General features: G+C 52.2%; 1 protein-coding gene and 1 long non-coding RNA gene across 2 annotated transcripts in view; one reads left to right on the forward strand and one right to left on the reverse strand.

Annotated features, from left to right (window-relative positions):
• Nucleotides 1-3,184: 3,184 nt before the first annotated feature.
• Nucleotides 3,185-8,938, reverse strand: LOC121037666 (uncharacterized). The gene is made up of 3 exons (XR_005793899.1): nt 8,832-8,938; nt 8,284-8,473; nt 3,185-3,318 (listed from the first exon to the last, which is right to left on the reverse strand). It is a non-coding gene; the product is annotated as an uncharacterized LOC121037666 (long non-coding RNA).
• Nucleotides 8,939-9,043: 105 nt separating this feature from the next.
• Nucleotides 9,044-23,776, forward strand: part of RASA3 (RAS p21 protein activator 3) — a 120,777-nt gene continuing 106,044 nt past the window's right edge. The window contains exon 1 of the mRNA XM_040486985.1: nt 9,044-9,217. Coding sequence (XP_040342919.1) covers nt 9,163-9,217 — 55 coding nt within the window. The 5' untranslated portion in view covers nt 9,044-9,162. The remainder of the gene's footprint in view (nt 9,218-23,776) is intronic.

A 23,776-nucleotide genomic window follows, 5' to 3' on the forward strand; every position in this document is an offset into this window, starting at 1 on the left:
GGGGGGCTTTCAGACTGAGCTTCACAGCACCCGTGTGCTGGTAAGTGCCTGACATCCCGCTGGAAATGAAAGGGGGGGGGAGTGTGTAGCGTTTGCCAATTTCCATGGCGCAAACGTTCCACGGTGGGAAGACGTGCAAACAGCTGCCATCCGGTAGTATTTCCACCACATAACAGGCATTCGCAGCCTCCAGAGCACGGTGCGTGTAATTTTATAACCTAATTTAACTTTTTCAAAGTGTTTATCTATTTTTGAGAGAGAGAGCACAAGTGAGAGGGAGAGAACCCCAGGCAGGCTCTGCGCTGTCAGTGCCCAGCCTGTTGTGGGGCTCGACCCCCTAAGCAAACCGCGAGATCACGACCTGAGCCAAAATCAAGAGTCATTTCACTGACTGAGCCACCATGTGCCCTACATAATTTCATTTCTTAAAAATGTTGATTTATCTTTGAGAGAGAGAGAGAACGTGAGTAGGGGAGGAGCAGAGAGGGAGGGAGACAGAGGATCTGAAGTGGGCTCTGAGCTGTCAGCACAGAGCCTGATGAGGGGCTTGAACTCATGAACTGGGAGATCGTGACCCGAGCTGAAGTCAGATGCTTAAACGTCTGGGCCCCCCAGGTGCCCCATAATTTCATTTTTAATAATGATTCTGTTCAACAACCAGCTGGCAAAACTCTTGAAAATTTAACGGTTGGATCTTGTGAACTGGTATCTGTAGCACACCAGTAGCTCACTGCCTAATCAAGGATCCTGAAACCAATTAAAAATCAAATAAACAAGATTAGTTTCACTGAATCTGGAATAGAATGTAAAATTGTAGAAGATATTATGTCTGGTCACAATAGGTATTGTCACATAAAGTTTGTGTGAGTACATCAGGTCTTGACCTAATATGTATTTACTTACTTTTAATAAGAAGTTTGGCATTTCTGGAATCGGGACCTCCGGCTGCCTTGCCATCAATGTTGGTCTGAGAGTGACTCCCAGGAGGGCCACCCCATCCATCAGTGTAAGAGAGGGACTGGGGCGGTTGAGCTTCTGAATGTCGGCCTGTCCCTCCACGGCAGGCGGGGCAAACGAGCCTCTGAGAGATGAAGGAAATTCTGGAAAAGGAAGGGATCCAGCAGGAACCATGTTTGTCTTCAGATGGGCATCGGGTCTCCTGAGGTCACGCCAGAAGGCAGCGTCTGCAAGCGAGGATTGTCCCCTCTTGACAAGGAGGGCACAGTTTCCTCAGGTGCAGGTGGTAAACATGAGGTCACACCCTTCCTGTGGGTAGCCCGAGATCAGCCTCCCCGCAGGAGAGGATGTAAGCCCAGGTAGGGCTGTAGCAGGAGCCTTAGGGGACGGTCGACACGTTGGTATCTACTGCCATATTGTCTTTCCTCAGTTTTTTTTTTTTTTTAATTTTGAGATACCTGTAGATTCAAATGCATTGTAGACAACAAGGCAAAGATCCTCTGTGCTCTTCACCACCAGTCCAGCGGTGACACCTTCCAGGATGGCAGTGACTGCATATAAGGCCCCAGCCAGAAGACTGCATGGTCCCATGCACCTGCTGTGCACAGAGGGCACGCTGTACATGCACTCGTGTGCGTGCAGATCTGTGCGATTCCAGCACATGTGCAGATTCCCGTGGCCACCAAGGCTGACAAGACACAGACCCTTTCTGTCCCACAGGGTCCCTCCTCCCGTTGTCTGTTCTCCATCTCTGCAGCTTGTCCCTGAACAGTGCTGTAAGTGGAATTGTAGGGTGTGTGTGACAGGCTCTCCTTGCAGCCTTGAGGTCCACCCAGGTTGTCATTTGTATCAGCAGTTTGTTCCTTTTTGTTGCTGAGTTGAGCTTGTTCAGCATCCTCCCTGTCGGGGGACAGGTTGGAGGTTGTTTCTGGGTTCTGCCTATCGCACATAGGCTTTGTGTGCATGCCTTTGGAAGGAGGTTTTCTTCCTGCAGAGGAACGTGAGCTCACCATCACCTCTGGTCGCCAGAAGCCACGCTCTACACTGGCCTCAAGCACACCCCAGAGGAGGGCAGAGGGCTCTTGCTCTGTGCTCAGAAGGGGGTGGGGGCCTAGAGGGGCAGCTGACATCCTGCTGAGGAAACCCGCAGGGACCCATATCCTGAGACCCCAGAACGAAAGCTGAGTTGTGCTTCTCACCGGCTCCTGCCGTGGTTGGGGGGCAGCTGGCATCTACCAGGTGCTCAGGGGGTTTGCAGCATCAGCAGGGCAGGGAGGAAAGAGCCCCACCCTTGCCCGCAGGGAGTACGTTGAAAAAGCCACCAGGAACTGGCGGTGTCTGGCTTGACTGTGGTCCCATCCCCCCCATGCCACTGGTGGTCCCAGAGCCCTGTGCACTGGTGTTGTTATGCCCACTTTACAAACACACTTGGAGATCATCGTGGGGAATGGTTATGTTCACATCGCATTATCTGGCAGGAATAGAAAATCAGTGGCCTGTCACAGTCCATAGATGTGGAGAAGCAGTGTTAGTCCCTCACATTGTGCCCAAAGGTAAACGAAATGTTCCCATGCCCACAGAGACCGCGTCTGTTCCCGAGCCCCCGGCTTCGTCTTTCTTCCTCTCTGTGGTCGCTGGCCTCCCATGACATGCACTCTGGCAGATCTCCTTCTCAGCAGTTGCGACCATCCATTCCCTTTGGTGCCTTGGAGGCATGAGGGCAGTGCCTGGGGCGGGGCCGTCCCGAGGGGGCTCTTCGGTTCCCAGACACCCCACCACAGCTTCAAAGGTAGTTTTCCGAGTTTTCTGTGCAGTGCTGCTGTTGTGTCTACACCTCAGAGACTGTGCCTACTTCTAGGATTTTCTCCTCTGTTTCTCTTTTTTTCCATTTTGTTCCAAACTGAACTAAGTGCAGCCGGAGTGAAAGCTGTCAGTGGCAGTCACTACATAGGAAGTTCAAGGGCCCTGAGGTTAGGGGTGTGTGTTGTTTTCTGGTGTTCCCGCAGGGCCTGGCAGGTTCTGGACACGTGCTAGGTGCTCAATAAAGGTTTGCTAAATAAATGAACTGCTAAACACAAGAGATGTGCATTTAAACAAGTTATATGCATATAAATACTAATAAAACCTTGAAGGAAATAAAGAGAAATAAAAACACTTGTGTTGTAATGATGGGCACACACATACATTTTTACCCTTTGAAAGTTTTTACTGTTATGTTGGGTCTAACGTTTTACAGAAGGAACAGGTCTTCCTGGCCACTGATGAATCAATTTGCTGGGTTGTAACGGTGTTGAGGAACAGGGTAGGACTTGCTGGTGCACTTGTGTTTGGCCTCTGTGTCTGGATCCCTGCAGGAAGCACCTGTGGGGCAGAGGGTTTTCTAGAGTTCTGGGCTCTCTCTCCTGTGGAGCTTGCGCTGTGATTCTGTTGAATACTGAGAGTCACGATGGTCTTAACAGCACATGCCCATCTCAAATGGTGTGAATTAGGGGCCCTCCTCCTTTTAACTTTTTCTGGGGTAATTTGATGGAGATTTTAAAAGGAAAAAAATACATATATTCCTGCCATAGCTAATGAGACAAGATTTGGAGTCTAATTAGTTGCTGATTTCAGGGGGTGTCTTCAAAAAGTACTTTGATATTTGACTAATTCGGGTCAAAAATAGCAAATTAAACTTTATTATGATAAAAAGTTATTTTGAGCAAATATTTTCATAATAAGAAATCAAGACATTACACAAATCTATTTAATGGGTAAATCCACTGGACATCTGGGGTTGTATTTTATTATTAACTCAAATTCACAGATGATTGAATTGATATTGATTACTATTGCATTGGTATTAATAAAATAGCATACCATGTAAACTTTATTTTTTAAGTTGTTATTTAGATTTTAGTTAACATACAGTGTAATACTATTTTCAGGTGTACAATATGGTGATTCAACACTTCTGTACATTACAACAGGTGTACCCCTTAACACACATCACCTATCTCACCCATACCACACCCCGCCTGCACCACCACCTCCCCTCTGGTGACCTTCAGTTCATTCTCTAGAGTTAAGAGTCTGTTTCTTGGGGGTCCCTGGGGGCTCAGTCAGTTAAGCATCTGACTTCGGCTCAGGTCATGATCTCGTGGTTCATGGGTTTAAGCCCCGCATCGGATTCCGAGCTGACAGCTCAGAGCCTGGAGCTTGCTTTGGACTTTGTGTCTCCCTCTCTCTCTGCCCCTCCCGTGCTTATGCTCTGTCTCTGTCTCTTTCTTTCAAAAACAAATAAATGTTAAAAAAAAAAAAAAGAGTCTGTTTCTGGGTTTATCTCTCTCTCTCTTTTCCCTTCAATCATTTGTTTTGTTTCTTAAATTCCACATATGAGTGAAGTCATATGATATTTGTCTCTCTGAATGACTTATTTCACTTAGCATAATGCCCTCTAGCTCTATCCATGTCATTGCAAATGGCAAGATCTCATTCCTTTTTATGGCTGAGTAATATTCCATCGTGCGTGTAAATAGATAGATAGATAGATAGATAGATAGGTATGCTACATTTTCTTTCTCTATTCATCAGTCAGTGGACACTTGGGCTGTTTCTGTAATTTGGTTACTGTAGATTGCACTGCTATAAACATCCAGTGCATGTATCCCTTTGAATTAGTGTTTTTGCATTCTTTGGGCAAATACCCAGTAGTGCGACTATTGGATCACAGGGTAGTTCTAGTTTTAACTTTTTGAGGACGCTGCATACTGTTTTCCAGAGTGACTGCACCGGTTTGCATTCCCACCAGCTGTGTAGGAGGGATACCCTTTCTCTGCATCCTCACCAACATCTGGTGCTTCCTGTGCTGTGGATTTTACCATACACGCTTCATTAAGGTTTTTATTAGCAAGGGTAGGGCAGGCTTGGGCTACCTGATTCCCAGATCTTACCGGCTTTACCTGAGGGAACTTTCACACTTGTCACTTTCACAGCCGTAGATCCCAGTGGCCCTCCAGTAGTGACTTAGGGATCCAGGCTGCCTCTGTCTATCTCTGAGTTTCAAAATGAGGCCTCTCATTTGCCACAGCAGGAGGAGAGCCTGAAAAATATCCCAGTGGGTTTTCCCAGCTCTCAGCCAGATGTGACATCCCTTCCCTCCCCTCATCAGGCACACAGTTGCTTGTTGAGGCATGAGCAGGGTAGGCGGTGTGGCCCCTCATGCTGCCCGGAAAAGCTATGGCTATGCACCACCAAGGCCTCCAGTGTGGCCTCTTGGTCCACTTGCGTCCGGAGCACGGGCCTCCTTTCTACCAGCAGCACATCTGGGCTTCGAGTGTCCACAAGGAACCTGAGTGTAGATGTGTCCCCGCATGCCTCTGTGCTCTGTGTGGCCCAAACAGCATCATCCAAAGGTGTGTGGTGTCATGTCTCATAGACACTTGGGCCACGAGGGAGCTGAGCTCCTTAACTCCCAAGAGCTGGATGAATCTTCTCAGAAAGCTATGAGTTAACATCATGTTCCTAAAGTTTTCGTGAGACAATAGGAGATTCCAGTACATTTATCCAACAAATACCAGTTGAGTTTTTACTCTGCGCCAGGTGCTGAAGTGAGCGTGTTGCAAAGGTTACTTAGTCATTTGAGATTGAAAGTATCCTTCCCCAAGGTGCTGAATGTCCCTTATGAAAACAATTCCTTACATTGCTTAGTTGGTTAAAATAGCCTTTTCTGGAAAACTAATACACTTCTGTGTATTAAATAATAGAACTTGTATAAAATGCCATATTTCCATATTTCTGTTTTCACCTTGAAAACCAGGAAACTGAGAGCAGAGCTGTGAACTCTTTGCAGTAGCTGTTTTCACTGTAGATGTTTGATACAATAGTTTCTTCCTTCATTACTTTTTTTGGACCCTTTAAAAATTATTCTAGGGGCGCCTGGGTGGCTCTGTCTGTTAAGTGTCTGACTTCGGCTCAGGTCATGATCTTGCAGTTCGTGGGTTCGAGCCCTGCATCGGGCTCTGTGCTGACAGCTCACAGCCTGGAGCCTGCTTCTGGTTCTGTGTCTTCCTCTCTCTCTGCCCCTCCCCTGCTTGTGCTCTGTCTCTCTCAAAAATAAATAAAAACCTTTAAAAATAATAAAAATTATTCTATTATATACTAGTCACTTATTTTATGCCACTTTGAAAGTCTATTGATCAGATATGATTAATAAATGATCTAATTATGCTGTCTTAGCAATTCATAAATACCTGTTGATAGACTGATACTTTTCAAGAAATATTTTTTTGCGGAGTGTCACAAAAGAGGGTCTATCAAAGAGGGAAAAATTTAACAGTGAGTAATAAACAAAAGAGATTATAGATACTTTCAACAAAGTCTCATCTTTTCCTTTAATCCCCCAATATTTTCCTGTTTCTTATCATCATAAGCTCTAAGGGAACTGAGTTTAATTTGGAAAACTAGCGATCAATTCCTTTGCGCAGAACACAGTTTTGAGAAGACAGGGTACTTGCACAGTTCTGTGGATGCTGGGCTTTGTTAAGGAAGGGATCCTGGAAGTATGCTGTGCTGGTCTCCGTGGTTTGTAGAGGGAAAGAGAGGCCCATAGTCGTGGACCTCTTGCCTCACTGATGTGGGGAGGCCCTGAATCTTCGCAAATTTACTTCCTGTCCTCTGAGCACGTGTGTCTTAGACCACACATGTCTTACCAAAGCCTCCAATGAACTGCCAACTTCTTGCTCATCTGGCCCAATTAAAATGATGTCATTAATATAGTGAGCCAATTAACATTCTGAATCCTGCCCAGATGGTCCAGGTCTCTTTGGACTGTTTTATAACAGAGGGCAGGGAAGCCTAGCAGTGGGGCAGGTTGTAAGTGTGCATTAGTCCATGCCACATGATGTAAATTGCTTCCGATTCTCTTTCTTCTTCAGGATGGAGAAGAGTGGACATGTCAGCTCCACGGCCAGAGGCTGTGCTGACGTGGCCTGGCAGTGGCACCACCTTTGGTACAGTGGCTGCAATTGGGACTACTGCATGGTTGAGCTTGTGTGGTCCACTGTCACCCTCCTGAATCTGTCTGGAGTCATAGGTGGGACTGGTGAGTTACATGACTTTTCCGGTCTTTAAGGGGAGTCTTCATCCCAATCTTCCCTAGGATGTGTTATGGTTTTTATTTTCCATCCTGGCACCCCACTTGGCCCTCCCTGCTGGGGTGACTCTTAGCCCCAACACCAAGGAACCAATATGGGTTTTCTGACAACTGTAACGTGTGTCTATGCCAATTTTACCTTCAGTGCCAGAGAAAATAAATGGTCACTAGGTGGGTCCCTGGATCCAGTGGGCCTACTGTGAGCCTTCCCCGGGCCAGGCCTCTATTTACTTCCTGGACCTCACAAGTCCTATTCTAACAGGGGCATGATGACATCTTGGTTCACTGGGTATCATGTCGATTCAGACTCAAAGCCCAATTGCCCTTGAAATGTCTGGATAAATGGCCACAGCTGCCATTGGGGGAAGTCCTAAGGGAACCCTTATGCATATGTGTGGCCAAGTCCTCTCCTCCAGTCAGGGGGTTCTGGAGATGAGAACTGGTTCACAGGTTTTATTGGGGCAAATTCCTTCAGCCTCCTCATACCTATCTTTGATTTCCTTTGGTTGCAAGAACGGAGCAGTACCCCGCTGGCTGGCTAAGTGCCCTCCTGACACCACATCTAGCTGACCACCTTGTAGCTCTTTGCAGTTCAGAGTGCACAGCCACCACTCCAGTCCTGCTGCTCAGTATAATATAGCAACTGGCTTGCTTCTAGTGGGTAGACATCACTGCTCGCCCTCCATCACTGTGTGATCATGGTCACTGCTGTCAGGGAGCCCAGTGTTCTCTGTAGCAGCATCTGGACTCCCCGACCAGTCCTAGAATGCCAGCTACCGCTCAGGGTCTCATCTGCACACTCCTTTCTGTAAATGGAGTGTCCTCTAGGCTTTCCAGGAAACCTAGCCCACAACTAGGTTTCCGGGTCTTAGGGAATGTGTTTACTCTCCTGTGCCACTTGTCTGAGCATTTTGATGCTTTTCTCCATTGTCTGCCATGGTGTTTGGCATTTCCACTTAGTGTGGGGCACCACTTTGTATAAGCTTCCAAAGGCCACGCTAGTGGCATGGGGTACTTGCTAAGGTGCCAAATCCTGTATCATGATGGAAGGATCCCATATCAATGAACTCTAACCTGATCTACGTTCTTGTCCTGCCTGCCGGAATCCAATATTCTCTGGATCCGGTTCTGTGGATTTTCTCAGTCCCTAGGCACATGTTTCCTAGGTCGTGAGGCTCCCTGGCAGATAGGACCTTCTTCGTCAGGCCTGGCGCTTCTCCAGCTGGGTGATGGTGACATGGTGGAGGAGTGGAGCTGCAGGCTGATCACGGGGTGTACTACTCTCTCAGAGGTCTCTGAAATCATCTTCAACCACAGAGAGAGCACCGCTGTCTAACACGCAGAAATGGGACACGTCTTCAGGTCCAGTAGATTTAGGGACATCTAGGATTCAAGATTTTTGAGCGCATTAATCTGGATGATCCCCTCCCAAGCCTCAGGGTCTCCCTTCTTCCCGCCCCCCGCCCCCCCCCGTGCCCCTGCAGGGTCCAACCCCATGCTCTGCCTGGCTCCCCCCCAGTCCCCCCAGTCCTGTGCCCACCCCCAGCCCGGCATCCTCTCATCCTGCGCCCCTCGCCCCTCGCCCCACGCCCAGTCCTTTACCCCACGCCCCCGCCGGTTTCACATCCCCCGACCAGCTCCCCCCCTTCCTCTCCTCGCCCCGCCCGGTTCCCCCTCCATTCCGCGCCCCCCCTTCCCCCCACCGCCGCGGGGTCCCTTCCTATCCCTCCCAGAGACCGACCCCGCCCCTCTCCGAGCCTTGGCCAATGTGGAGGTGGGGCTGTTTTGCGGGCGGAGCCGTCTCGCTCCCGCCTCCTAGGCCTCAGCCAGTGGGCAGTTGGAGTCGCGCTGTGGGCGGAACCTTCACGCCCCGCCCCTCTGCGGCCGCGGCCAATGGGGAGCTGGGCAGGCCGGTGGGCGGAGCCGGCCGGCGGTGGCGCCGCGGACCCGGCGCGCGCGGGGTCTGGCGCAGAGCGCGGGGACTGCGCCGCCGCTCGGGCTCCGGCTGCTCCGCGGGGCTCGGCGCGCGAATTCCGGCGAGGCCCCGCGAGCTCCCGGGCGGGCGACCCAGCATGGCGGTGGAGGAGGAAGGGCTCCGGGTCTTTCAGAGCGTGAAGATCAAGATCGGTGAGCGCCGGGGGCGGCGGGGCGCCGCGCGTCCCCTCCCCCCGAGGACGGGCCGGGCTGCGGCGGCTCCGCGGGAAGCGGCTCCCTGGAGGCGCGGTTCGGGGTGGGGGGCGGTGCGGTGCAGGACACAGGGCCCGTCCCCGCCTGGAGCGTGCGCGAGTGGGGGCCCTGGGTGCGTGCATGGCCGGGGGCCGACCAGCCGACCTCAGGTTCCGCATCTGCCCTCCGCTGCTGCACCCAGAAACTTCCTTCCCCGTGTTCCCTCAGGGCCGTGGGGCCGGCTGGGGCTGCGGACTGGTGCGGGCGTGCGCGTCCGTGTAGGCGGATGTGTGTGGCGTGCCCTCGGTCCTGGGCTCCGTCGGGCTGGGAGACGGGGAGCCACCCCAGCACCCCCCCTTCCATTGAGAACTGGCCGGGGCGGGGCGGGGGGGGGGGGAAGCTTTTGGCCACCAGCGCCTGCCATTCAGGCTGTGTCACCGGGGAGGATTCTGCCCTTGTCACTGGGTCCATGAGCTGGGGGAGGGAAATGACAGGCGGATTCTGGAGTGGGCTGGAGGGCTATATCTGGACTTCCTGGGTTTATCTGGAGGATTCATTTTATCTCGGGAGGGTGATGTGCACGTCCCCTTCCCCTCCCCCCCAAAACAAGATCCTTGCCTCCGAGTGACCGTTAGACGTTGGTGCCATAAATGTGCGGCTGGGAGGGCAGCTTATGTTGAAGAGGGTTCCCGAGGACCCAGAGTGTCGCCTGTCCTCAGGTCCTTCTTGCCTCCACAGTCCCTTCTATTCCCATGTGAAAAGGGGCCGCTGGGAACCCAGCCAGGCGCCCAGTGACTGAGTGTCAGTTGTTGATGACATTCGATGCTGCCTGAGGAATTCCAGCTCCCCCAAATCAGCGTGTTGTTTCCTGTCTGCTTTATTTTGGTTTATGGATCGTCACTGAGACACTGTTGATATTTGGCTGAGAAGCGGACTTACGCTGCCTGCAACCATTTCCCTGTTCGCTTGTTTGGGATCTGCTGTCACTTTCGCACTGAGAGATTCAGCATTACCCTCCCGCTGACGTGGGGGCAGGGAGGGTGCCTGTACCAGGGTCCTTCGGCCAAGAACCCTCATCAGTTCCTGGGTCCACTGAGCTGTGTGAGGGTTTGAAGTGCTTCCTTAATCAAGGGGAGCAGGAGGGGACCTGGGTGGGGGTCTGTCTGTGGAGGAGTGTGCCAGGCTTCCGGGCACAGCAGGCAGGAGTGGGTCTGAGGACTTTATGGTTCAGGCCTGGCACAGCCAGTCTCAGACTCATCCTGGGAGCGTTCTGGAACACTGGTGTGTTGAGCGGAGAGGTTGATTTCTCTCCAGAGTGGCACAGTATGTGAGTCAGGAGAGTGAGGAGAGACACCTGAAGATCCAGGAGAGCATCTCCACTAGCCTGCCGGTGCACGTTCGTGAGTGGGCTCTGGACTGGACAAGGAGGGGCCTGGGGTGGAAGGAAAGGGCTTTGAAGATGCTGCTTGGCGAGGCTTTCTGTCCTTTCTGTTCCACTTTAAACAAGCAAGAGAAACACACCCAGCTCAGCTGAGGTTAGTGCCACGACCCGGCCCATCTGCCGTGTCTACCCCCACGTGGGACCCTTTGGGGCCCTCCCTCCCCATGTTTGGGGGCGGGGGCTGGGCTGCAAGGGGGAGACATCTGTGTCTCACCTTTGTAGTTGGGGGGGGGGCATTCAGGGAGCAGGGGCCTCCACCTAGCACAGGCAGGGCAGCCTCCTGTGTCTGAGCATAGAAATGGCCTAGGCTGTGCTTCTGAGTTCGGGCCTGGGCTGGAGACCCTGAAGGTGAACTGTGGGTGTGCTGGCTTGAACTTGAGGGACACCTGTTAATAGAATGTGGTGAGGGTGATCCTGAGCTTGGAAGGGGGTGTGCTGAGCTCTTGATTTCTTTCCTTTGTTGGTCTGCTCTGGTCAGTCTCGGCTCTGACTTGCCTGAATGTCCTGGTCTTGAAGGCGCGAGATGACGAGGAACACCACAGTTGATCTGGAGGAGGGGCAGACGTGCATGAATCATACACACGGTCACATGCACGCTCGCCCCTCCTTGTTCGGGGACACGCTGGCCAGGCCGTCCATTCATCTCGGAGCCTCGTCTCCAGGCTGGCTGGCTGCATGCCTGTGTGCTCTTGGCCTGCTGGGTGACCCGGAGCAAGCACCCTCCCCTTCCATAGACTCATTTTTCCATTTGCAAAATGCAGGCAATAGCTGTCGGCTGCATCCGGTGGGGGCTTACAAGACGGTATTGTTCTGGCCCACGTTGATGCCCACCTCCTCGCTCCCAGAAAAGGACAGAAAGAAAATTCCTCCTAAGCTGACACCAACAAGCAGTATCACTGCTCCTGTTGCTGAGAAAAAAGGCAGGACATGTTTGGGAGGATGAAGAGATTTTTAGGTGCCTGGGCCTTGGCCCTCTTGTCTCAAGTAGTTTCGGATTGCGTGATCTCCTCCTCCTGCTTGTCCACCTTCTGCAAATGCCGGATCAGAGTGAGGCATTTGTGTTGTGACTGTTATGAGTTCTTGTCTCCCCCCACTTAAATGTCACAGTCGTTCTGGGTAGTTCTTCTGCACACTTGCAAACCTTAGACCTTGTCCACCTTTGGTAATAGTTGTGACTGTTTTTACACCAGTGGCTCGTGTCGGGTAAGGCCAAGTGCACTTCCTACGAGATGGTAACTTTGAGGAAGTGCACTCTTCTGACTTTCCATGAGTCAGGGCCTTCGTGCTGGAAGGGAGGCTGCTCAGAGATTGTCGGAGCTTGTGCGAAGGACCCACGAGAGCTCTTCAGGGCGGTGTTATTTTGGACACGGTGCTCCTTTAGGTGCTGTGTTATGGTCAATACCCAGTGATTTTTGCCTTTTCCATGGTGGCAGTATACTACTGGTTTTTAAAAGTATCACCTTGATAAATGTGTTAAGAGGGATATACAAAGGTTTTTCTGGCAAGCTGAAAAAAAAAAAAAAATCCCAGCCTGCATTCCGGGGTGAGAAGAGCCCTCGTGCTCTGTCACTGGTTTTCATCATCAGGTTTGATGGCACAGTTTGGATCCACTTGGTGTGTTGGCATTTGTGTCTCATGCCAGCTCCCTGACGCGGGCTCTCCTCCGTTCCCCGGCTCTCCCTTCCTTCTCCTTCGGTCCTCTTGGGCTGCGCCGGGCCCAGGGCGTGCTCTTGTGTTCCTTCTCTGGAAGATTATAACTTGTCCACCAAGAAGTTGATTGTGGTCTGTGTCCAGCGCAAGCACATCAGAACTGACTGCTCCTCCCGCAAACCGTGGCCCTGCAGGCTGTTGGTGCTGGGGACCCGGGGGGGCCCCACAAACCTCGTGCTCTCCCCACAACTGGTCGCCAAACATAATCCCAGGGACCAGAAGCAGGAGGTCCGTCAGGCAGGGACCAAATGAGAGGGGAACAGGAAGTGGTGGCTGAGGGTTCTGGCCTGCACCTCCCTCGGCTGAATGGCTGGTTAGGAGGGGTGTGGTGTGGTGTGGTGAAGAAGGCCCAGACCACAGGGGCTGGAAGCTTAGGGTTCTGGGTCTGCTCTGTTAAATGTGGATTTCCTACAGGGGAAGCAGTAGTGTGCCCATCACAGAGGCCTGTAAGGGTCAGATGAGGTGCTGTCCTGCTTGATAATTTAAAATAGTTGTTGTTAGTGGTAGTGTCTTCACAGGGCTAAGAAGAAATGGTTTTCCCCAATTAGAGAAGCCATTTTGTGGGTATAAGGGAGTGGTATCAGTGATGTTGGCTTTTTCATCGTGTGTGTTTGATGGTGAAAGAAGGGGTCGTGCGGGCCACACATGGTTCTTGGCATCAGGGATTTATATTCTCTTGAGCTCTCTGATGCTAAAATTAACCTGGATATTCTATTAACCGAGCTCAGCTAGCTGCCTGTACTATTTTTAACCCTAAGGACTAGTGTGCCGCTCTGGGCTATGTCTGGGGAGCACCGGGCTCAGGGGCCAAGGGTGAATTTAGTTCGATTCCAAGTTTTACCTGGGAAGGGGTGGGTTTGCCATGCATATGTGTGGGGTGGAGAGGGTTGCAGACTTTTGGGATCTAGTTTACGTGTATTAACTCGTTTTAATTCTCACAACTCCATGACATTGAAGTTGAGGGAGACTCCTGTAACTTGACCAAAGTCACCTAGCCTGTAAGAGAGAGCTGGGGTTTATTTTTTTAATTTAATTTTATTTTTTTTTAAGTTTTTTTTTCAACATTTATTTATTTTTGGGACAGAGAGAGACAGAGCATGAACAGGGGAGGGGCAGAGAGAGAGGGAGACACAGAATCGGAAACAGGCTCCAGGCTCTGAGCCATCAGCCCAGAGCCTGACGCGGGGCTCGAACTCACGGAGTGCGAGATCGTGACCTGGCTGAAGTCGGACGCTTAACCGACTGCGCCACCCAGGCGCCCCGAGAGCTGGGGTTTAAATCTATGTTTGTGTGACGTTCTTGTTCTCCACACCATTTGTTATGGTCTGTCTTTCTGTGTGATCTTGGGTTTGAGTGGTGGGGGTACAGTGAAGTGCTGGGAAGCAGAGCAGTGCTGAGTTTTAGGGCCAGCAGGCAGCTGATGTTCATGAGGTGGGGGGACAGGGCCACAGTCTTTCGTGGGTGATCAGCCAGGGACACCGGCCTGGTTGTTCTGAGACTTGTGGTCATTGACTAGAGGCTGCCGAGGTAGACATTGGAGAGGAGGGGAATTGTGGCGATGGGGTCTTAAGCACAGAAATCCAGAGATGGCTCGTTAAGCAGGTTCACTGGCAGCCCATACGTTTGGGAGAAGGCATCGGGCAGGTGAGCAGAGCATTGGCTCCCGAAGGTAGAATCACTTGGCTGGAAGGTGGCATTTGGTAGGAACGTTTGGATTTGCTCCTCTGAAACTAATGAGGCATTTGAGTATGTAAACACTTACACCTTCCTGAAGGCACTGGAGAATCAGAGCATCACACATCATGTTTTAGTCATAGATGTGCACATGTTTAAATTTTTTTTCAGCATTTATTTATTTTTGAGAGAGGGAGCGAGAGAGAGCTAGAGAGAGAGAGAGCACATAAGCAGGGGAGGGGCAGAGAGAGAGGGAAACCACAGAATCCAAAGCAGGCTCCAGGCTCCGAGCCGTCAGCACAGAGTCCGACACCAGGCTCGAACCCATGAACCGTGAGATCATGACATGAGCCACAGTCAGACGCTCAACCGACTAAGCCACCCAGGCGCCCTTGACGTGCACATGTTTAGAAAGGAGATGGGTGTATTTGCTAGAAACAAGCGGAAGTGCTAGCTGGTAATGCCGGAGAATTGAGGTTTGCAATTTGCCCTTGGAAGTGAGGCTGTGAGTGCACACTCCCTACTTCCTAATGATCTTGGAGGTGGGTTCAGGCCACTGTGGGCACAGACAAGCATCCCTGGGTGCTGTAGGGACAAAAGCCTCTGGGAATCAGCCTAGAAGAGGAGGGTATGACTAAGGGCACTTGGGATCCCAGACTCCAGAGTGAGTCCCACCTGTGTTTCTCACTGATTCTGTGACTTTAGCAGAATCTCCCAAACCCTGTCTGCCTCAGTTTCTTCCTTTGTCAGAGTGGAGAGTAAGGCTGTTTTTGTGGCACTTAATGAGCATGTGTGAGCAAAGGCACTTTCACTGCTCGATCGTTCTGGGTGTTCCTGCCAGTGCAGTTTGAGGCTCTCCTGTAACTCAGGTGACAGAGTGGAGCTAGCTCCAATTAAGGCGGATTCATCAGGAAGAGAGAGCTGGACTTTCACGTGTGTGTTTGCACGTGGGCAATATCAGGAAAGGTGTGAACCTGCCCGGTGAGAAGTGTGCAGTCAGCGTGTGGCGTAGACTTGCGTGGACGTGCTGGGGTGGGGAGACAACATGGTTGGCGAGCGCGGCCAGCACAGCCAATGCTGTGTGCTGACAGGCCTCCGGACTCTGGGCGAGCCTTGTGGGGACCTGACGTCCTGTCTTGTGGTGCTGATCACCCCTGGATGGTCTGACGCTCGAGAGGAGAGGGGAGATCCTGGTGCCCGAGCAGGAAGTCTTCACTGATGGTCTGGTGTTTTGCGCCCCGACGTCAGAATGGGGGTCTGTAACAGTGGAGGAGGGGCTGACCGCAGGACAGACTGCTTTGACCAGCTGGTGGGGGTGTACGCGAAGGGTCACTGCCTGGCGCACCACCACAGTCCACTGTTGAATGCAATAGCGCAATGTGGAAACGAAGTAAATGCCGTTTCAAAGGGTGATTCTATTATGGGGCTTCCACAGTGTGGAATATTATTCAGCTTTCAGAAGAATGAGTTAGAGCCAGGCCAGGCCATGTGACGTGCAGGAAGTTCCATGGGGTATGACTAGAAAGAAAAACAAAATGCAGAAGAATCTACCAAGATATTCCTCTTAAAGAATAGTACAACACAGATACGCACGTGTAGATGTGGAGATAAAGTTCCACATAAGCCTATCGGCTGGGCTCCCTGTGGTGGGAAGTGTGGAAGAGGAAAGTGAGTGAAAAAGAAAAGATCGGTTTCAGAAAATCAAGGACGTTACTATTACTCAGGCATGTGGATTTATGTATACAGATTGGCAAATGAAGAGTCTAAAAATCACAACTTTTGGAATGCCTGGGTGGCTCAGTCGGTTGGGCATCCGACTTCGGCTCAGGTCATGATCTCACGGTTTGTGAGTTCGAGCCCCGCGTCAGGCTCTGTGCTGACAGCTCAGAGCCTGGAGACTGTTTCGGATTCTGTCTCCCCCTCTCTGTGCCCCTCCCTGCTCCTGCTCTGTCTCTGTCTCTCTCAAAAAATAAACATTAAAAATTAAAAAAAAATAAAAGAAATAAAAAAAAATAAAAATCACAACTTTAAAATGGAAAGAGCTTTCTGGAGAGGAAAGGCCCAGAAAGGTAAAATAACTTGCCTAGATTGCTGAGAGGTAAGGGAGAGTCTGGGGCGGGGTTGCCCTTGAAGTTGGGAACCAGTGAACAAGACAGTGGGGCAAAGGCAAGTCTGTCGGAGCCCTGGGCAGGGGCTGGCTTGTGACGGGCCTCCGGTCAGCCTGGCCCCTCAGAGAAATTGACATGGATGCAAGGGAATTTCGTCACAACAGATGGCCCAGTACTTTTCTCTAAGTGTGAGGCAGCGTTCAGAATGAACAGTCAGCACATTCCAGCTTTGGTATAAATGCAGGCCCGGGATCATCTTTAGCAATAAGGAGATGATTGGCCCCGCATCTTGGCTTCCTGGCTTGCCCTGTGGGATAGAACACATGAAGTGGTTCTCAAAAGAGGGTTGTCAGGTCAGACTCAGGGGCCACCAGGGCCTCAGCATCTGGGAAGCTTTAGGTTGGAGTATTTAGTCTTTGCTGGGAGTGGTGGATTATCAAGCTGACTGTGGGATCAAAGATAGTGGTTCCTTGTTCGATGAGCATCTGAAAGCAGAGGTGTGTTTCTGTACACAGAGCTGGGCTCCCTGGGGCTGTGGCTCTGTTCATCTTGAAATTTGGCATTCCTGGTTCAGTTTTTGAGTAAGCTTGAATCCTTTTCTGGGGACAGAGGCTTCCTGGCCCTAGAGTCAGCTGGTAAGTGCCACATCTCACACCTGACCCATGCCGCCTCGTCCCACGCACCTGACCCACACTGTGAGGGGCAGCCCGCTCCTCCAACGGTTGGGAGGAGGCTGGAATCTGTGCTCAGGGTTACGCTGTAAATCAGAACCTTTTCTAGAAACACATCAGACCATAGTACCCTTCACTGTTGTCTGTTGAGGAATGACGCTAGTGCCTGCTCTTTCCTCTTCATATTGTTTCTGTTCCTGTTGTCTGAATAATTTCCAAAATATGAAGCATTGTTCTATCTTGGCCCACTCATCACCAATGGGATAAAACCCAAAGGTAAACAGAGTGGCTAAGTCTTTCTTAGACTCAGGGTGACTCATCCTGGAGACCCGCGCCTGGCAGTGTTTTCCCGACCAGGCTGGCTGGACCCCTGTGCACCCACCACAGGGTGCACCCACCACAGCATTTTCTCCTCAGCAGCTGCAGGTGCCGTCGATGCCTCCTTTAGCACCAGGAGCAGGACCAAGTCTCCAGGCCTTTCCTGAGAACCAACTTCCCCCTCTGCGGGTCTCCTGGGACTGAGCTCAGGCTTCTGGATTCTTCAGGATGCTTAACAGAGTTGAGAGTGTTAATTATGTGTGTATATCTTTCTGGAGCTTTGTTTTTGAACTCACAGTCTCCTAAGTTACACTGTGGGTCTGGTTAGGTGTGACCCTCGGGTGGGCCACTTGTCCGTGCACTGACTCAGGGCTGGTTCCTGCTTTCTCGTCACGTCCGTTAAAAGAGGCCGCACAATCAGGCCCATGCAGGACTGGAGGACTGTTACATGTGCCTCTAGAGCTCTGTGGCTTTGTCGTGTGTTTCTTTTCTTCTGAGGAAAAAGATTCGTTTTCCTTTTTTAGCTCTTGTGGTTTCTCTCTTTGTTCCTGAATCCACTTCTGGGAGGTACAAGAACAGACTGTTTGATTTTGTCCATTTTCACACCACCAGATCAGTCATTGGTTAGGGAGCTGTGGACGTGTCCGCCAAAGTAGTACACTGCCCTGTCAGATCTTGTAAGGATTCTGTGCAGCACAGAACAGCTGTTTTAACTGGCCCCCGCCTCCGAGGCTCGGAGAAGCTGGTGACTTTGCCACGATCACACTAGCGAGAGAGCCTGTGGCTGTGCGTGTTGGCTTGCGAGGGACTTCATCTGCCCCAGACCCAGGCGTTTTGTTCCTTTACAAGGAACTGCCTTCTGGGGTGTGTTCTCAAATTACTTCCTCAGACAGCAGCTATCTGCCTTCCCACCCGAGCCCTTCTGTTCCGTGGTGGATCTTTAAATGAGCATTTATGGGACTAACTCAGCAGAGCGACCCCTTTGCATGAACATGTGGACAGCCAGGGGCTCAGAGCCTGCTGAGCCACTTCCCAGCTGAGTGTCTTGACCTGCCTAGAACGCCTGAGACTTCCTTCCAAAGGAGGCCTGCCATGGCCAGGCAGCGCTGCCTCTCCTGACTCCTGCCCTCCGGCTTCTGGCTGATCATCTGCTCCTTCTGGTAGGGCGGCCCCACTCTCTCCTCCAGGTGCCACCTTACCTCATGCAGGGAAAGCTCTCTGGGCGAGGCAGGCAGTGAGGGCCTGGCCTCGTAGCAGGTGGAAGATGGGTTGAACAGGGCAGTTAAACTCCCGATACTTCAGGGGGGAATTTAGCCCCAGGCCCCTAAGCCTCTGGACATCTGTTTATTTTGGCCCAGCTAAACTGGGGCTTTCCAAGGCTGGGGTCAGACTGTGGTGTAGAGCTATTAGCAGAGATCCAGGAAGACGGGCTGGTTCTGGAAAACCCATCAGTGTGCAGACCCTAGGGGACCTGGCCAAGCTTACTACTTGTTTTGAGGTCTGGGGTGGGTGCTGTGACCTGCCTGGTCTTCCCATGGCCTTCGGGATAAGGGCCCCACTGGGGAATTCCAGACCACTCAGGGCTGAGGCTGGCCTGTCCTAGGGCTGGCTGCCATAAACAGTCTTTAACTTAGGGTCAAACAATTGGATATTTTATTACTTTATAGGACTGAGTTTCCAGGGCAGTAAACTCTGCCCGTATGGTACATATGTGGAGAGTACATACTGCCAGCATGCAGCATGTCCAGGACTTGGCCAGGCTTATGGAAGGCCAGGTGTTCTCGGACTTTCCTCAGAGCTGCACCCCATGAGGTAGAGAGTTTAGCTTAGAGGGGCAGCTGTCCATCTTTACTTTCTTATGAGGCCTCCTCCTGTTGGAACATGGTTTTGCATGTGCACACACATGCACAGAACACACACGTGGGCATATACCACACATGCACACAAGCACACACACACACGCATACATGTAGGTACATCACACATACTTGCATACATGCACAGAATACATACACAGGCACACACCACATGTGTGCACAGTACACACACGTACACAGCACACACACAGATGTACACACAGGCACAGAATACACACACAGGCACACACATAGCCACGTGCACACACAGGCACCCACCACATGTGTGCACAGCACACACACAGATGCACACACGCATGCACAGAATACACACAGCCATGTGCACAGCCATGTGCACACATGGGCGCACGCACAGAGACACACACGTGCGCACACACCTGTGCACACAGTACACACACGGGCACACACACGGGCCCCATAGCTTGTCTGTGGGTAGAAGCGCAGTGCTGTGTGCCCAGTGTAGTGGTGGCACAGACAAGAGGGAGGCTCCTACCACTAGCTTGTGATGGCTCGCTGAGACTCACGGCACCAGGGAGCCAGCCTTGCCTGCCTTGGTAATGTGTGTGGCCTTTAAAAAGGGTTCCTGTTTCTCAAGCAAATCAGTCCTTTTTCTTCTGCCTGGTGTGGCTTCCCTGGGCTGGCCCCCCAGGGTCTGCGGGTGTGTTTTGGGGGCACAGCTAGTCTGAGCCTACCTGGGGCCTCCATGCTGGGACAACCCACCTGTCCCCTCTCTGCCTTGAAAGCTTTCTCTGCAGTTGTTTTTGATATTTTAATTTTTTGTATTTGAATCAAAAGACTTTGCTTTTTAGACCCACATCCTGGGGTGTTCTTGTGGCTTTTTCTCCTACTTGCTTCTGGCCTGTTTGTCAGCTGGCTGCCCATGGTGGCAGTTCCTCTCCAGGGACTCTGGGGATGTAGTGAAGTGAGTGCGAGGGTTGTCATTCCAGGGAGGCGTGACAAGGGGCACTGCCAGCATTGGTCCCAGCACCTGCTCCCTGCGGGGCACCGGGTCGGGGTGGGGGGGCCTGCTCCCTGCAGGGCACTGGTTGGGGGTTTGCTCCCTATGGGGCACTGGGTCGGGGTGGGGGGGGCTGCTCCCCATGGGGCACCGGGTGGCACCAGGAGAAGGTCGTCCTTGAGCGACTGTAGGTTTTGATGAGAAGTTCTTTCCGCTTGGGAACTTGGGGGGCGGGGGGGCACGAACGCAGGCTCTCGTGTCCCTGGGACTGGCGGCTTGCTGGTGGGAAGCCCGCACACACCTCCCTGGGGGAGAGGAGGCCTCGCCGGTGGGTCACCGTTTCCGTCGGAGCCGCCTGCTGCAGGGGACGCCTTGAGAAAGGAGGGAGGCCCGGGCAGGAGGCCGCTGGGCTTCCCGAGCCCCCGGCTGGCCGCATCCATCTGGACTCTGGCATTCCTTTCTCTGTTCATCATTTCCTGCTCCGAGCGCTTGTGACAAGCGTGTGGAGAAAGACTTTCTCAGCATTTGGACCCAAGAATGTGTTTATGCGTGTCCTGACTGGAAATAAAGGGTCACACGGAGAGAAAAAAACCACTTGTCATGATGTTTTTGCTCAGGATCTTGGTTTTCTATTTGTGACTGTTTCCTAAAGTGTTTCCCGGTGTTCTCTTCAGGGAACCCCTTTCCTGTCTTCCTGGACAAGGGGGTAGGGGGGCGGAGGGGGCAGGAGGGGCCGGCAGAGTGTCCGGGCCTTCTCATCCCCTGGTCGTTATTCACTGTGATCAGTGACAGCGTAATGGTGTGTCTCTCCTCCTTCTGGAAGGCGCCCCTGGCCTCTCTGGACTGCTGTCCCCACAGCCTGTGTCAGCTCTCCTGTGGGCCGGTTTTGTGAATTTGCGAACGCTGATTTGAAAAAGTAGGCTATATCTGCCGAGTGGCGGTAGAGAAGGCAGCTGGCAGGCTGGCGAGGGCACTTGGCGTCGAGAGGCAGGCAGCACAGCACACGGGGCCCACAGCCCCGCCTCACACTCAGAAGCTTGGAGTTCGGTGTCACTGAGGCCTAAGGATGGTGATGGCGTTGTTTTCCCAGAAGAGATTTCAGGCTGTTGGGGGAAATCTCTGTAGGCACCTAATCTGGGGGGTTCTATGGGGTGTGTAAGTACGTGTTGGGCTGGAATGGGAGGGGTGGCAGCCAGGAAGGGTGGCATGCAGAAGTAGGTGTCAGACAGAGGACTTCTTGGGTCACTGCGAGGCAATGGCAACAACTTTTATTTTATTTTTTTTATTTTAATGTTTTTATTTATTTTTGAGACAGAGAGAGACAGAGCACGAGCAGGGGAGGGGCAGAGAAAGGGGAAGACACAGAATCTGAAGCGGGCTCCAGGCTCTGAGCTGTCAGCACAGAGCCTGATGCGGGGCTTGAACTCACAGACCACGAGGTCATGACCTGAGCTGAAGTCGGACGCTCAACCGACTGAGCCACCCAGGTGCCCCAACAACTTTTAGTTTGACTTGATGTATTAATCACAAATGCTAGTTGGGGAGAAGTTAGTTTTCAGATTTTGTCCTGCTGTAAACTGCTCGTGGGTTGCTTAGGCGTTGATTCTGAATCACACAGGTCGACCATTAACCAAAGCCAACCCAGAGGGTCTGATGTTTCCGACTGTCCCATGGTAGTTGGCTGCTACCATCATATGGGACTGTGGAGCCATATACACTGGGGATTTCACAGGATGCAGAGAAAATATAGGCCTTGCCTTCCAAGTTGTATAGACTGAAGGATAAGTAGTCTCATATTTATGAGTGATAGTGAGTGGAGAATGTTCAGGTCTTGGGGAGGCGAGCTCTCCCTTGTGCTAAGAAGACTGGACAGGTCTGACCTGCCACTTCTCTGGCGCACAGATACTTGGGTGTGCACACTACATATGCTGACAGCGTACTTCCCAAAGCTAGAGGACCCTTAGAAATGACAGAAATTATGTATGCGGGATTGTCATTATGCAAACGGGCCACATTGAATAAGAATAGCATTTATTTTATCTTTAAAAATAAACTAAAAATCAAGTCAGTGTTTTACCTTCTCCAAGGGCTTATCTGTTCTCAAGTGCAATCTTCCCCTCATTTGAAGCTCTGAAGATTTGCTTCCCCTTCCTTGGCAGGATGTGACAGCGCCCTGTCTTGTAACGGAGGCTTCGTGGACTCCCTGAGACAGGGTGCAGTGACACACAGTGGGGAGCAGAAGCAGGGAGGGCTAGGGACGGGCCTGGAGACTGGACAGTGTTTCCTACGTTTGTGTTTACACATGTGCATCTCAGAGTTGCAAACCGTCTTCAGCTAAAATAGGGCCCGTAGGACAGGGCAGAACTGTGTGGCACAGCGGAGGCCCGCAGGCAGCAGGCTGTACACAAACACACAGATTTGGGTCCTTTGTTTCTTTTTCCTCTCCAGACCCCTCTGTAGTTTGCAGGGTCCTTGCTGGGAGGGCATGGGAGTGAGAGGAAGAAAGCAGTCATTCAGCTGCTCCAGAGCTGAGGCTCCCAACTGGGGAAATGTGGGAACAGCAGGCTCACCCCTTTCTGGGAGGTCCTCCTGATCCTGGGGTTTTCCAACCTCGGCCTCTAGGCCTTGAGTGACAGCACAGTGGGAAGGCCCCAGCCCCCTAGCTTCCTGGGTTTTTAGTAAACACTACTCAGAGTCACCAATCCTGTGAAAGCGGAGTGGAAAACCCGACAGAGAGGGGGCCTGTGAGGTTTTCTTAGACTGTTCTTGGGGAACTAGTGAACCTTGCCCCTTCCTTGAGAGGGTGGGGGCTGGACCTGCATACGGGCTACCATCGTCTCCACCCCACCTCTGCAAGAGGTATCCTAGGCTCACCCACATCTGGTCCTAGGCAGCGCTGGTCTCCAGGAGCGTGTCCAGACACACAGCTTGTCCTTTAATGCCATGGTTTTAAACCTGGGCAGTTTTGCATCCCAGGGGACATTCGGCCATGTGTGGCGGTGTTTGTCTGTCATGGCTGGGAGGGGAGAGGGGAGCACCCACACAGCTCGCCCCTGACAGCACATAGGGTGCTCACCCCAAGCACATCAGCACTGGGTGGGGAGGGGGGACATTTGGGGGCATCATGTTGGATCCCTGTGAACACCAAGGCTGTGTCTGACTAGCTCTTTGCTTCCCCAGGAGTGTGGCCTTGAAGTGCCTCAGTCATACTTGGGGGCAGGGCATAGACAGATCTCATGCTGGCCAGATGGAAAGACCCCTGCAGCGTGGACCAAACTGATATGGCCTGAGGGTCTAGGGTGTGGACCAGAAGGGCAGCTGAGGGGCAGTGTGGCCACACAGCTGGTGGCATTCTTGGCTCTGCACCTTACCTGCTGTGTGATCGTTGGCAAGTCACTTAACCTCTCTGTGTCTGTAAAAAGAGGATAATGGCTGTTTCCTAGGGTTCCTAAGAGGGTTGCATGACAGTGGTGGTGATGTGCTGGGCCTGAGTGCCTGTCCCTGTCTCATCCAGCACGTGGCTGTGCAGAGGGCCAGGCTGGGAGAGCACGAGTTGGTGGCGGGCACCTGGGGTCTGGTCCCCGAGCTCCTGGCTCTGTGGGCTCAACTGCATTGCCTGCCCCGCCCCACAGGCCTTGGGGCCCGCTTGTCCCATCAGGTTGCCCTCCAAGGGGACCCAGAGGTGTCTCCAGCTCCAGCTTTACCTCAGGCTGCTTCCAACACCATCCATTCTGTGCATCTTCCTTAAGCAGCTGCTTGTGAC

This window comes from Herpailurus yagouaroundi, unplaced genomic scaffold, assembly GCF_014898765.1.
Source record: "Herpailurus yagouaroundi ecotype Mexico unplaced genomic scaffold, PumYag 164, whole genome shotgun sequence".
NCBI classification, from domain to species: domain Eukaryota; kingdom Metazoa; phylum Chordata; class Mammalia; order Carnivora; family Felidae; genus Herpailurus; species Herpailurus yagouaroundi.